Source organism: Paramormyrops kingsleyae, chromosome 1 (genome assembly GCF_048594095.1).
Source record: "Paramormyrops kingsleyae isolate MSU_618 chromosome 1, PKINGS_0.4, whole genome shotgun sequence".
NCBI classification, from domain to species: Eukaryota; Metazoa; Chordata; class Actinopteri; order Osteoglossiformes; family Mormyridae; genus Paramormyrops; species Paramormyrops kingsleyae.
Window position 1 is genome coordinate 60,368,081 of NC_132797.1, and position 16,176 is coordinate 60,384,256.

The window sequence follows — 16,176 nt, forward strand, 5'->3', positions numbered from 1 at the left end:
GGAGTCCACCAAGACTGCCCTTTATCACTGATTCTGTTCACAGTTTTAATGGACAGAATCTCTAGACATAGTCAAAGGATGGAAGGGGTCTAGTTTGTGAACAATGAATCATCTAAGGCCACCAAAGTCACATATAGTGTCCCACAGGGATCAGTACTGGGCCCACTACTGTTTACCCTATACATGCTACCTCTTGGTAACATTATTAGAAATCATGGTGTTGGGTTTCATTGTTATGCAGATGATACACAGTTATATACAGTATATGTTACTGGATTTGGCACGACATAGTAAATTTGACTGGCAATAAAATTTAAGTGTAGGACAAGTAGGACAGGAGATATCGACCAAAAAGTTTTGTGGGGCGCAACGGCGCCCCCATTACACTGACTGGGACGGGTTGGAGGGGCTGAGTAGTGGGTAGCAATAGGCATCTTGCTGCCAAATTTGGTCGGCCTTGGACTTACGGTTTAGGCTGGGCATTCAGTTTTAGGGAAGAAAAATAATAAAAATAAAAATAATAATAATCCTAACAAAAACAATAAGGTTCCATAGCACTACATGCTTTGGACCCTTAATAATAATCCTAACAAAAACAATAAGGTTCCATAGCACTACGTGCTTTGGACCCTTAATAATAAAAAAAATAATCCTAACAAAAACAATAAGGTTCCATAGCACTACGTGCTTTGGACCCTTAAAAATAATCATAATCCTAACAAAAACAATAAGGTTCCATAGCATTACGTGCTTTGGACCCTTAATAATAATATATATAATAATAATAATATATAGAGTATAAATATATGCTTATATTAAAATACATAGATCTTTTGCTTTGGAATTGGGTCGGAACTGAAAAAATGGTCCACCCATGTATTTTATGGAAATAAGATGCTCTGATAGTGTTTCAGTCAATCGTTATGTGCTATCTATGTACACTCAGTGACAAAATAGTTAAACACGCAGACAGACTGGTGGAAATGAAATTAATCTGCACATGGTGAAAGGTCATGTGACTGATCTGATGATATAATCATTACGATACAAAACAGACAGAGTTGGCAGTATGGGTACACAGCTAATCCCATGTCAGTAGGGTGTCACACCCCTGGGCGATACGGTGCAGGAGTCGTACAGCCATGGCAAGTCGCCCACAGCTGTTGTAACTGGCCCTCGAGATCCTGCAGATTGGCACTGGGTCTGAGTTGATGTCCAAGTTGATTCCACACATATTCGATTAGGGAAAGAACGGGGGACCAGGCTGGCCACGGAAGGACCTCAACATGAAGCAGGCAGTCGGTAGACACACATGCCATGTGTGGACAGGCATTGTCTTGTTGAAAGACCAGGGTACTGTCTAAGGAGGGGTAAGACATGGTGGATGCAAGAAGTCACTGAAGTAGCTGTGTACCGTCAGGATACCCTGAAGCACTACCAGAGATGACCTGAAGTCATACCCTATGGCTCCCCACACCATGATGCCAGGAGTAACGATGGTGTCTCTCGCCACAACATTGGCAGGACTGGTTCTCCCCCCCGCCATACGTGCACATGACTGTCATCTGTGGTAATGTAGAACTAAGATTCATCGCTGAAGATGGTATGACGCCACGCATCATCAGTCCATGCCTCCCGATTACGACACCACTCCAAACACACCTGGTGTTAACGGTAGCCTACACATGAGATGGTGAACCCATTGTCTGGCTGATGCCAGTCATCGAGACACGGTGCGGGATGACATAGGGTATTGTAGAAAGTCCAATTCCTGAGTCTGGATGGCAGATGCCAATGTCATGGGTTTCTGTGATGCTTGGTGCACAATACGACGATCCTCCCTTGGTGTGGTCTGTCTGGGGCGACCGGAACCTTCACAACGTGTGTGGGTGCCCTCATATATCCATTGTTTCCAACATCGGGCGACTGTGTGGTATTTCCTTTCGGCAAAACAGTATCTTGGGGAATTTAAAAAAACCGGAATAGTGTTGCCTTTTAAAATACAATCAAAATGATGTATACCTAAGTGTAATATCTGGACTTATCAAAAAGTAGATATCGCCTATTGCTATTCAATATTTTGGTTATATATGACCCAAGCCACTGTCTTTAAATCAAAAATACTCTGTTAGTAAGACTGCAAGCCAGTTATTAGTTTGGCAATTGTCTGCTAGAAAACCCAAAGGCCAATCTTTATGTACAAATGTGTAAGCCAAATTTGAGACAATCATGGTTTAAGTGGGCATTATACATTTTTAAATGAATGGCTGATGAGGGAAAGTATACGTATTCAATCAGCCATTTTTTCATTAATATAGCTTTATGTACCTCCGTGTATTAAGCGGCGTTATGGATAAAAGTTGATTTATTTACAATTTACAGATTATTAAATCTGGAGCTGCATACAATTCGTGTTTAGGCATATTAAACAAAAATGTAAAAAGTACTACTGATACCAGTGGCAAACTGACATCCAAGATTCAGAGTGCAGTTGTTAACCTTATTGTATTAAAGCCCCCTGTTTTTGTTTTAACAGAATATGGAAATGACATAACTGCTTCAAGTACCCTGTGCTGTAAAAGTTGAATGCAGTGTTTTGTTATTGAAAAATTTTGATGATTTTTTTACCGTATTATAATCAGAACCAAGAATTAATCAGAACCAGATTTAATGAGCAGAACTGCAATCAGATTTGGAATCAATAAAATCTAAAGGATATCCAACCCTACTGGGGGGTGGGTGTGTGTGTGTGAGAAAGACGGAGTGGAGAGCTAATGCTAGGCTGTCGCCATCATAACACAGGTTGAGGATGATTCTGTGCAGGATGTCATCTAACTGTGCCTGATCCAAAAGTATCCTTGTTCTCGCATGGCCCTTTGGTGACAATGAAACAAACTTTGATGTTGTAAAAAACAGCATTAAACTTTGTTGTTTTCTCTTAAAACCGTACTTCAAGCTATGACTTTTTCCTTTTAAATAGAACATCACATTATTTCTGTAAACTGTATGTTTATTACCAATGCATTTATCAGTAATACATTTAAATTAGATTCATATTTTTTTCATCTTAAGTGGTGAGCCTAATTTCTGTGCTGGTGCTCGTAAAAATTTCAGTTAGGAGTACTAGTGCTACTACTGGAAAAAATTATTCTGGACCACTGCCTTTGACTTCAGCAACACATACCAGCATCAGGTAATTAAGGAATTTTGTACAATGCATGGGCAATTAAAATCACCTACAGAGTTATGTTAACTATGTTACAACCACATCAGAAAATTCATGCGATTAAAAATGCAAAGAACACAGCTAAGTTTGATTTCCCTGACAAAGCCTAAAGCTGCTCTGAGATATCAAGCTCATCCCCTTAATCACAGCAAAGGTGCTGCTTTGCATAGATCCATGGCTGGTGTGATGTGTGAGCTTCGTACCTGATTTCCTGGTCATTAGAGAGATTATCTGCTAAGTGGAGGGCTTTAGGGAAGCCACTTTACTCCCCATGTCATTTTGTCATTCAGAGAACAGCACACCTGTAGGAAGGTGCAATCTAAACATCTCAGACATTAAAAGCTATCGGCTAAATGCCAACGTACAGTAAATGAGAGTAGAATAGAATAACAAATTAATGAGACTATTAACATCTCATAACACTTAGGGTCATTCATTAAAAAATGGCAATTATTCTGGCTTCTCTAAGCAGATGAGGTCTGAGGGTCTGAGACAAAACAATGACTGTTGAGGCATGCCTGGCAAGGAGCCTCAGTGATGAAGATTGATGAAGACTGCTGGAACATTAGCTAAGGTGACGTCACCATGGAGGTGAGGAAAGCCAACCTTGACTAGAGGCTCAGAACCAGTACACTGAAAATGTCTATGGCTTGAATGGGCAATCCCTCCGAGGACATATACTCTGTCAGAATCGTATAGCCACATTCTAGCTCATGCATCGTAAAAAGGCATAAAGACAAGTCACGTTTTTGGGTGAGCAACACACAGGAGTTCACTCAGCATTTGTGAGTATCTGTCTGTGGCTGCCCACTGTCTTCAGATCTGGAAAGAAACGGGGACAGTTTCATAACTGGCTGCCGCATTTCCATTCAAATATAATTTTATACTCCATTTACTCAGATGGCCTCGTTTTGCTCTACTGGAAATCATGGATTTCACCAGAAAATTTCATACAGGAAGAGCCTTCCCGCTCAGAAAAAAAAGTTACGGTAAATGATTGCATCTTAATTTAAAGCAAGCCCTTGGCTTCTCTGAAATCAGAACCAAGCAGCAGCTTTCTGACAGCTGGTAAATCTTAATGATCCGTTTGTCAGTGACTGAGCAATACCAAGATGCAGATGCAATAGGCGCCAAACCTGACAGATTTAGGGTCAAGGTAAACTAGGGCTGGGTAGTGTTATCAAGTTTAAGATATATCAATATATTTTCATACGAGATATAAGATGAGACAATATGGTTTATATTTATATAGTTTGTGTTGCTTTAAAATTATACTTGTAGCGCCACCAGTTTGCCCATTTCTTCTTTCCCTGTTTGTTTATCGCACAACTGCACCCTGTCCCACCCCTCCACCACACTCACAAGTCCTGCATGCAGTGACAACATGGAGACAGACACAGACACGAGGCTAGCTAGAAAGAGGAGCTGGTTGGTAAAACAATATATGGCAGTAGCTTGTTTTTGCATCATTTTTTCATGTCTATGTGCAGCTGTCTGATAATATATAATAATAATAATTAGTCGTTCTCATAATAATACGACTATTATTAATAATATATAATATATAATAATAATAAATAATAATAATAGTCCCTGTGTGACTGGGGACATTTGACTCTGACTTGGAACGGCCTATTTGTTATTACTTTATAGGGGAAAAAAAATAAAAATACAGTAGAAAACCACAGGAGCAGCAGCTGGACCTGGGTCTGAACAGATGACAATGTCAGTTGGCCACTTCCCTGACCCATCCAGTCCCACCCCATCCTACTGCAGAGTGCTTTGGGATAACCACTTCCATCCATACCTCTGTCTCCAGGGTCTCTGGGGTGACTGGCCATGTCTGGTTGGAGTCAGACGAGCAGTGGCCAAACACACACACAGATCGCTAGTGCTGATGGTACCTTCCAGATGACATGGCAGGGATGCTCCTGGGGACAGTGGACAGAACAGCCCCGCATATGACAGCCAGGCAGCAGTGCAACCTCCCTCCAGCATCTAACTGATGCCAAATACCATTCTGCAAGTAATGAGGAAAGAGATCCTGCATTCCTCATGGACCTTGAACACGTTGCACTCCAAAGACAATGTGACAAGCCAGCTGGTGAGTAAAATTTGGTGACATGAACAAGCAGCTATTCCCCACCACTGGACACACATCTGTGACTGCATTATTGAACTATAACAGGGTTCCTACAGGTTTCTTCAAGTTGAATTTAAGTCTTTTTAAGACCTTTTTAAGACCATGTATATAAAAACTTAATACCTACATCGCGGCCTATTTCATAGACCTACCGGCAAAGAAAAACAAAATTCTTGAATTTGCGGTCATTTATTTCTCAAATAACTGAAAATGTGAATGGATGAACCACAGACAACAAGCCAAATAGAGGTGTGAAAAAAATCAAAGAAAGAGTTTGACTAACACTGTTAAGTTGTTTTTTTAACATGTTAAGTTAGCTAGATACCATGCCTAGAAACAATGAAAATCTACTTAACAATAGCTTTCAACAATAAATAAAATTAAGATCAGAAACAGTCAACTCCTTAGCTCTGCACTCTTGGCAGCGATCTCCTTATCAAGGACAGCCAGTTCCGCCAACTTCTCCTTATGGCCTCTCCGCAGGAGGTTGGACCTGGAGATCAGGTCAGCCATCTTGCTCCCTGCCTTCGTTTCAGCCTCCTCGGCCAGCTTGTCCGCATTCCTAGCGAGACAAGCCTCAGATATCTCTTGCACCCATCTCCTCTTCACTTTTAACTCCTGAAGAAAGTCCTCTGCCTCCTTCCTCTTAAGAGCCTGGTCTTCTGCCTCCCTTCTCTTTCTCTCCGTTTCAAGATGGAGACGATATCTGGTTCTACCTTTAGCTACACTCTCCAGTAGCGGTTTACTGAGTGGAACCTGGGTATAGGGTTGGGAAAAGAGAACCAGAGTGAGTGACAAACTCAAGAAACCAACTATGTTGATTCTATTAACTTTTAAGTCAACAGCATATTACTAGTTAAGGCAGAGGTCATATTTACCTGGGTAACACCATGTTGTATGATGTAATCACACACCAGCCTCTGTGTGACCACAGTGTCCTCCTGCATGTTGTCTGACTCCACCTCTTTGTTGATCGAGAATCCACGTTCAACCGTAGCTTGGCCGTGGGAAAGGAGGAGCAGCTTCTTGCAGAAGGCCCATAGCTCTGGATAAGGCTCCATGGCACTGCTCAGGAAGATGTCCAGCCTCTTCTGCATGGGAGAAAAGGAGAAGAAGTCCTCACTCCGGCTCTCCAAGGACAAGAGACTGTCAAACTGTTGCAGTATGACATCCCCTATGGCAAAACAGAAAATAGAAAAAACATTGATAAATCATTAGGCACTGGCAGCCAGTCAGATTGAGGACAAATTCATGTGTAGCCTATATTTGCCTCTCTTATTCCTACCCGCAGAAGTATCAGTTAGCTGTTTGTCCTGGAGAAACCTCTGAACCAGCCCTTTCATGTGATCCCTGCATCTTTCTGGGTCTCTGTACATTACTGACGGATCCAGGCACACCATCTGCCTAACAGTCAGATACTTGAGGGGGCTCTTGTCCTGCACTTTCCTGATGATGATACACAGTCCCTGCATGCACTCTCTCTTGAACTCTAGCACCCTAAGCTCTGCACCTTTGGTGCTCTAGAAAGAGAAATTAGCAATGAATATAGAACATGTCTTCAATGACCTGGTTTAGCCTAACCATTTGTATCTTTTTAAACCATCACGCTACCTTAAGGACTGACTCTGCACCTAGACCAATGCTGATGTCTTTTGGGCTGAGCCAGATGGTCCTGTCTGTGACATCCAGTTTGGTCAGCTGCAGAGCAGTGATATCGTGGAGGACTTCTCTCTTTATGAAGCATCTGAGCAGACTCTGTCAACAGACAAACACAAAAATGTCTGGTGCGGCACATTAATTACTAACATAAAAATTGTCTGATTATGATGCACAATGTATCCACTATTTTTTACACATACTAACCACAAACCCCATATTGTCAAAACATATCAATTGAGCCCAATCATTGGTGATTATAACCAGGGCTGTGGAGTCGGAGTCGAGGAGTCGGAGTCGGAGACAATTTTGGGTACCTGGAGTCGGAGTCGGCAAAAAGTTAACCGACTCCGACTCCGACTCCTACTAAATTTAAATGGGAATTAAAAAAGTAAGTTGAAATGTCCCAATTCACAAACAGTCATAATTGTCTGATTATGATGCACAATGTATCCACTATTTTTTACACATACTAACCACAAACCCCATATTGTCAAAACATATCAATTGAGCCCAATCATTGGTGATTATAACCAGGGCTGTGGAGTCGGAGTCGAGGAGTCGGAGTCGGAGACAATTTTGGGTACCTGGAGTCGGAGTCGGCAAAAAGTTAACCGACTCCGACTCCGACTCCTACTAAATTTAAATGGGAATTAAAAAAGTAAGTTGAAATGTCCCAATTCACAAACAGTCATAATGAACTACTTCTCTGCTGTAAGAATAAAGCCCAATGCATGCAGTGCATAATGTTACCACAAAACGAACATGCCAAGTAACCATGAAGCATGCTTTTCATTGACTGTATGCATCACTATATGGGATGTAATGCACAGGTAAGGTGCGGCAACGCTTTCCATTGTGTCGTGTTCCACTGTTACAGGGAACTGTGAACCTAGCCTAAAACCCCCCATACATTTACAGATGCACTGCCGATTTTTCGTCAAACGCCTGAAAAATCACCTGGTGTGTTCTCAGCTCCGTCGGCTCCCCTTCGCTATGCGCTACCCTTGAAACCTTGTTTTCATTGTGTTTGTCTTTAATCTGGCATTATAGTAGAGTGTTGGCTTCCTAGCCAGTAGTTCTGTGGTGAAATGACATGTATGTTGCCTTCCTTTCCTTCAATGGATGTAGAAAATACATTAGCATAGTATATACATACAGAGGAGTCGGAGTCGGGGAGTCGGAGTCGGAAGATTTAGAAACTGAGGAGTCGGAGTCGGAGCATTTATCTACCGACTCCACAGCCCTGATTATAACATTAAGTAAATTATTACCATCATCAACTCGGTCAGGTCCTTGGGGAGGAATGGAAGCACAGGCTCATCTGTCTGATATTTTTTCAGGAAGGGAGTGAAGGTCCTGGCGAGTGCCGCGTAAAACTGCAATTTGGCCAAGATGAGTGGATCCTTCATGGCTGCTGCAACTGTGTCATAGGATGCTGAGAGACAGATAGACAGGCATTTCAACTTTGCCATATATTTCAAAAAGTATGACAAGGCCACACCATCACCAGGGTCACAGTCACAGACCTATTCACAGCATTTCAGAAGGGCCTACCTGTTCCAGGGTTCGAGAGTGTCTTTGTTTTCACAGCTTCCATGTACAGGAGCAGTGATGGCCAGACTGCCAGGGCTCTCTCCACAACTGGAAGGTTTTCTACCCAACGATGGGCACAGAAAGACAGGGGGAACACACTAGACTTGGTTACTTTGATGTAATCCTCTCTCCTGGCGGGCACATTGTGGAACAATGTGTGCATGGCCCTTAACAACTTGTCCAGCTGTCATGCATTGAACCCACACTTGAATGCATTGTGCAGTGTGTGTAGTCCACAGCTCCCCACACAAATGAGCTGAACACCTGAAGGTTTCATGACAAACTTGATATTAGAAACCAAATTCTCTGTAGAAATGCTTTGTAGAACTCTTGAGATTGTTTGTTCAATGTACAGTGCACTACAAATAAAATGTATTATTATAATTATTTATGGATCACATACACACCCACGCACACACAGTAATAGCATTATAAACTCCTCACCTCCGTACTGCTCAGCTTGATTTATCTGGAAAAGGTCGAAGAGTTTCCAATTCACACTGGGCCCATCCATTGAGATGGACACCAAGTCCTTGAGGTTTAGTTTGTCTATACATTCCTGAAAAAAGGGCTACATTTGATTACTCAAGATAAGAGGAATAGATGAGCACATATTATGGGAAGTACTAATTGGTCATGTAACATTGCTTTTACAGGGCGGTATATGCACAAAAATTCTAGTCTATCAATATAAATTGAGAAACATTTAAGTAGAAAGGTTATGCTTACTTTGAGATGCGACAGCAGGTCTTGTGCAGTGGAATGTCCCATAAACCGGGAACCCAGATATCTGGACTGAATCTGTCCCTCATCCCAGAAACGGACATGCACATCCAGCTGTTTGTTTTTCGTAGTCTCGTTGATGCTCTCATCAAACATTAGAACGAACGGCGATTTGTTAACTTTGGACACCAGTTCCTCTTTGATATGAACAGCTAAACCAAACTTGGTTATGTAAGCCGTTTTGTCGGGACCACAACTAAAGGTGTTAGCGATGTCTGAGTCGGGGAACATGCACTTGAAAAGCTCTGAGATACCCTCATTTCCATTGTAGGACTGGTGTTTGGCGATGGTGTTAAGAGTCCACAACACCTCTGCTTTCATCGTTGGTGTGGACCCAAAAGCTGTGCGCAGACCCACTCTAACGTTAGTTGCGGTCGTAGCTGGAGGGGCTGCAGCGCTAGCAGCTGGCTGGTTAAGGTTATCTGCTGCCGCTTCAGCAGGTTGAAACACGCCGGCGATTGAAGGAGTTTGTTCTTTACCTTTGATGGAGTTCTTGTGCTTAGACGACTTGGCATGAGACTCTAACCCCTTCGCGCCCATTGTGCCTAGTTGAATCCTTTTTTTGCATACGGTGCAAAAAGCCTCGAACACACTGTTGTCCACTGGTTTTAACCAATTAGAAAATGAATGTATATCCAGCCACGCTTCGTTAAATTTACATTTCCCCATGACCCCCGCATGAAATGGGTAGCTAGGTACTGTGAAAAAGGCATTAGAAACGTGATTGGCACGTATTAAAATGTCTAGCGTTGCATTCTAGAATTTTTGGTTCGGTTCGTCTTTTGACTCGGGGCTGCGTTGCGTTCACAATTATTGGTTCCGCCACTCTCTTTAGGCGACGTTATTTAACCAAATAATGGTGGTTGACAAGTTAAACTTTTGAGGAGAAATGCGACACGGAGAAGTTACGTACTGCACAAATTTTAAGACCCAGGTATAAAAATTCAAGACTTTTTCCAAGTCTTTTTAAGGTATTATTTCCAAATTCATAAATTCAATGCTTTTAAGACCCTGCGGGAACCCTGCTATAAGAGATGTTTTCATGGTGCTGTTCACAGGACAAAAATGACACGTAGTTTACTCGTCACAGAGTGCTCACTGCCTTTCCTGACTGTCTTTTATGGTGAGGCAAACAAGACACCTATGCAGCACTCTAACAAGGTTCCTTGGTTACATGTGTCATTTTCACAGCTTAAAACAAGATCCATCTCTGACAAAGTTAACGTGTGATAAAACTGTTTAACCCCCAGGGAGCTCTGTGGGAACACAGCCACACAAATCAAATACCTCAGAAGATAAGGGTGAAACAAGATTTTCACAGCACCAGAAAAAATGAGCTAAGATGTCTTTCGAGACAAGCCATTCTTCCTCTGCAGATTTCGCATATAGCATTATTCCACTTTACAAAGTGTGATCTACAAAGTATTTGCTACAAGCAGTAAGTTCCCTAACCGTGAGACCAGCACCCCCTCCCAAATAAACGTCCATATGATCAGGTTCCCATGTCGTAATGACCCTGGCTGTCATCCAGGTTAGATAAAACACATCAAGTTGAAAACAAATTTTGATACATTAATAAAATCAACAAAGGCAACAGAATGAAGGCCACATTTCATGAAAGTGCGAAGGCAGTGTGTAAAGGTCCATGCTATACAATATATGCTAAATATTAAGTTTCCAACCAGAGAGAATAATATACTGGATCATGTGTACAGCAATGTTAAAGGAGCCTACAAAGCGGTACCCTGCCCTCATATTGGACAATCAGACCATATTTCCCTATTTCTGTATCCTTTATATAGACAGGTTTTAAAGCAAATCCCCCCAGTAAGTAAAGCAGTTAAAGTATGGACTGTGGAATCAGACCAACAGCTTCGGGACTGCTTTGAGTGTACTGACAGGGAGGTATTTAAAACCACTGCTTTATAAATGGACGGTACTGTTGATCTGGAGGAATATACAACAGTGGTGACAAGTTACATTAGTAACTGAATTTCAGACATTGTACCAACAAAGACGATGTGGACTTATCCAAACCAAAAGCCATGGATAAACTGTGAGGTACGGTCCAAGCTGCGTGCCCGGGCAACTGCATTTGCCTCAGGCAACACTGATGACTACAAGAAGGCCAGATATGACCTACATAGATCAATCAAAGAAGCCAAAAGACAATACAAGCAGAAGCTGTAGGATCACTATGCAAACACTGACAGTCGGCACATGTGGCAGGGCTTACATCAAATCACAGATTATCAAAATAAAAATAGGGAGGAAATGATTGTCTGCACCACGCTACCTGATGAACTGAATGACTTTTATGCTCGCTTTGAAGCTCTCAACGCTGAGGCACAGCGTTATGGGCTGAAAGTTAGAGATAAACAACATCCCTCTTTTACGGTCTCATCAGGAGATGTGTGCAGGACTCTGAGAAGAATAAATTCAAGGAAAGCGGCTGGGCCTGACAACACCCCAGGCCATGCACTCAGAGCTTGCTCCTCAGTATTAGCGAACGTCTTTGCAGACATTTTCAATCTGTCCCTTACACAGGCCTTAGTTCCCACCTGTCTCAAGGCAACAACCATCATACCTATACCAAAGAAAAAAAATAGTGACTTGTCTTAACGACTATTGATATCCTGTTGCTCTGACTTCAATTGTCATGAAGTGTTTTGAAAAACTAGTCATGGCACACATGCAGAACATTATACCAGATACGTTAGACCCTCTTCAGTTTGTTTAGCGGGCTAACAGATCCACAGACGACACCGTCAGCACTGCCATTCACACAGTGTTCTCACACCTAGGGCATAAGGACAGCTATGCAAGGATTTTATTTATTGATTACAGTTCTGTATTTAATAAAGTTATATCATCAAAACTCACAAAACTACTCACTCTCGGCCTACCAAGAAGTTTCTGCAGCTGGATCCTAAATTTCCTTACAGGTAGACCACAGTCAGTTCGGACTGGGGGCCGCTCCTCTGCTGTACAAATTCTCAACACAGGAACTCCCCAGGGTTGCGTGTTGAGTCCCCTGCTCCATACCCTCTTTACTTCTGACTGTACTGCATCACAGAACAACACTAGTATCATAAAATTTGCTGATGATACAATGGTCATTGGACTGATTACTGGTAGTGATGAGACAGCATATAGGAGGGAGGTGGTGAGTTTAGTGGAGTGGTGTCAGGACAATAATCTCTCCCTAAATGCTGACAAAACCAAGGAGATGACTGTAGACCCACGGAAGAAACAAAAACATCACACACACTACTGCATATTGGAGAGAAGGATGTGGAGAGAGTGAAAACATTTAAATATCTTGGTGTTCACTTCAGTGATGACCTTACTTGGTCTCACAACATCAATCAGCTGGTGAAGAAGTCTCAACAGCGTTTGTACTTCCTAAGAAGGCTGAGGAAATTTGGAATGGCAACCAGAATTCTTAAAAACTTCTACAGTACTAGTACTATTGAGAGTATTCTCACCAGCAACATCACAGTTTGGTTTGGGAACTCAACTGCAAAGGACTGGAAAGCCTTGGAACGAGTGGTGAGAATTGCCCAAACCATTATTGGAGCATCTCTACCATCACTGGAGGACATCTATCACTCCAGAGTCATCAGGAAAGCCCATAGCATCATTAGAGACAATAGCCACCCTCAGCATAGACTGTTCACACTACTGCCTTCAGGCAGCCGCTACAGATGTGTGAAATCAAGAACCACCAGATTAAAGAACAGTTTTTATTCACAGGCCATCAGGCTGGTGAATGATTCACACCCACTATCTCTTCCCCCTCATAACACTGACTTTGTCAGGACAATTACCCTGTGAACAATGAGAGCCATAATCACCATGCACACACACACAGACACAGGACAATTTCTGCAGACTCTGCACACCACATAGGCTAGTCTGAGAACTTTATATTCAATTCAGCACTTATTTAATTGCTCTTTTGCACAATATTGTAAATTATTTCTGAATATTTATGTTTTTGCACAATAGCCTTTTTTGTAATGCACACTGTATTGTCACTCTATGTTTAATGTTCTATGTTTAGGTCGGTGCGACGGAACATACAGGGTAAGATTTTCATTGTACGGTGTAACTGTTTTTACCATGCATATGACAAATTTCTTAATCTTAATGCTGATCATACGTCTCAGGTCCACTGAAAGGTGCTGCGTGTCTTAACTGAGGTCTGCACAGCCTTGGCGAATCACTGTAAATGCAAACCGACATGATGAAGAAGCACAGAGGGGGAAACCTGACTCCATGCTGGGGCAATGTGTGTGCTGTGTGTTGCCATTATACAGCAAGACAGTTGTTCTTGAGGCTGGTGCAGTTAGGGTTGGCTTTTACAGAGCGGCGCTGCAGATGCAGACCTTACAGGTTGCTAAGCTGGAAAACAACTTAATCAGAGGTTGACTCATATTTGCTGCTGGAAAATGTTAAAATGTTACATAATGCACAAAAGAGCACCAAGAAAGCCCATGAGTCTCACTATATGTCGCTTCGCACAAAAGTGTGTGCTAAATACAAATAAACAGAAATGTAACATGCCTTACGGAAAACACATTTGCTCAGAGAACCAGAGGACAAGCAAAGAACTGATGGAAAGATAACCAAAAGACAACAGGATCAGACAGCGAACTGTAAGCATGTGTTCAGAGTGCACAAAGCTGACTGGCCTGTCAGCACATTCACCCTATCAGCTGCTAAATTGTGCTCAGATGGCAGGTTTGTGGGGTACAGCAGCTCCCATTAGTTCAGAAAGAAAAAACATTTATCACAGTCCGACTCTCATACCCTATGCTGCCAACATGTAAGAGGGCATCTTATCTGTGGATGCAGGTTCCCTGCAGAAAACACATCCCTCAAGGAAGCCTGGAGCCACCCTGGGAAGGACAGTAGCACAAAAACAAGTACAGTACTTGTAATTATTAATGTGAATCAAGACCAACATAAAAACAAGACAGCAATGTCCATCTCTCAGCAGTCTCTGTGCTCATTAGTTAAGATGTTTATCAGAACATCCAGGAACATTTCGTTTATGACTTCATTTGCCCATATGTGCGTTTACAGAAGTGGATATAATGCAGCCTGGAGAAGTTCAGGAAGACAGTCATTACCACAGTATCTTACAGGCATAAAGTCCTGTCTCTTAACGACTACGCTCTCTTCCCCCCAACTGAATCAAACAACAGACAGGGAAGGCAACTAGAAACAGCGCTCTCCACAGGCCGAGGGCAGCTGCTCCAGACCAAACTGATGTGACCAGGAGCATAATTAAACGCAGGGGGGACTGATGCACAGCAGAGCAAATATAAAGTTGGAATCTCTGGAGACAGCAGATGCCAGGACTTCACACTGCATGATTTACATGGAGATGACAATTCACAGGCAAGGAGTTAATCGGATTAAATCAATGGACAGTCTTTAAACAGCACCACAACAAGACTGATTACAATAAACTTAAGTGCTTATTCAGTCTGACATCTTTTTAAACACTATCTGTCCGAAGATCACGATAATAAGCGGACAATGTCTCAGCCCTGCGTGAGTCCACAACAGATGAACGATGCAACAAATGATCTGAAGCAACAGAACACCCAAGAAGTTACGGATCAAATTTTAAAAAGTGATTTTACCTCGTTAATTGGTGCTTGCCTCACCTGCGTTTAATTGACGCTCAGGTTAATTACCTTGCTGCAGATGATAGTGCAGGCTCTCACAGGGAAGACAGGGCATGCATTGTCTCCAGCATGCACGGCTGCAACCACAGTACCATCGGGCTCAAGTAGACCACCTGGAAGCGTACAGATCCAGCTAAGTCCCGGGTTCATCTCCGGACAATCCCACAACCCGAATCCAAAACTGTTCTCCCCAGCGGTGGCTAGCAAACTTTATGTCCTATCTGTTACAACTACCAGCATGGCGGTTCGGAAAATCACCCGGAGTCGCGAAAGGCGAAACTTCACGCTGCCCCAAACGCTGCACACGGATGGGACAGACCGCACAGTCCGGCAGGCCTTCGATGCTTGCCGCGGTTTACCAAGAAAACGCGCGTATTGACGTCTCTGCCCGATCTCTCTATTTTTAGAGGCGCAAACAGCAGCGGAGAAGCGCGGCACACTCACCGAAGTCCTGCAGACAGCCGGATCCTTTCCTCCAGACTCCCTCATCCTGGCGCCTCCGACGGGACTAGGGGATTCCTGACGTCAGGCCGATCTGGCAACCTGGCATGGTAAACGCGCCTCGTGGACTCTTAAAGGGACAGGAACGCGCTGTTCACGCGCGCTGCTACAGTAACAGCGAAAGCTGATGTCAGTGCTGTGTATCATGATGTCATTCGGAAGGTGACATGCAATAAGTATTCTTAAAGAACCCACGACCAAACAAAGCATGTTTGAGTAAAGTTTCATAAAAATATCATCATAAGTTTTAAGAAGACCAGGGGGGTATTCCAGAAAGCAGGTTATGTGACATACCCGGGTAAGTTTAAGGGTAAGTTAGTGGATAACCTCATCTTTCGGTTCCAAAAACGGAGGTTAACTTTCTGGGTATGTACGTAACCATAGCAGCTTACTCTCTGAAGATAACCTACTACTGAGTAGGTTATCATGTTCCAGGGTCAGTTTGTTGCAGAAGGTTACTGAGCATGGCGTGCCCTTTTGATGACGATCCTGTGGACATGGAGGCACAAATTATACAAGGTTTTTTTCGCCGGGAGAGAGTTATAAGACCGCGTATTGATATCTTTTCA

At 42.8% G+C, this 16,176-nt stretch overlaps 1 protein-coding gene across 18 annotated transcripts in view; it reads right to left on the reverse strand.

Annotated features, from left to right (window-relative positions):
* LOC111838546 (PTB domain-containing engulfment adapter protein 1-like) overlaps nucleotides 1-15,713 on the reverse strand; it is a 47,254-nt gene extending 31,541 nt beyond the window's left edge. For 5 of the 18 annotated variants that reach the window (XM_072716931.1, XM_023801628.2, XM_023801631.2 and 2 more), the window contains exons 1-3: nucleotides 15,551-15,713; nucleotides 15,116-15,219; nucleotides 14,220-14,308 (exon numbers count right to left, since the gene is read on the reverse strand). Coding sequence is in view for 6 of the 18 variants with exons in the window: in XM_072716892.1 (XP_072572993.1) it covers nucleotides 6,439-6,543; nucleotides 6,981-7,124; nucleotides 8,300-8,463; nucleotides 8,583-8,681; nucleotides 9,066-9,180; nucleotides 9,351-10,073 (1,350 nt within the window). In the remaining 12 variants the exon portion in view is untranslated. The other 13 variants (XM_072716934.1, XM_072716906.1, XM_072716932.1 and 10 more) reach the window with 8 other exon arrangements.
* Between the last annotated feature and the right edge of the window lie 463 nt (nucleotides 15,714-16,176).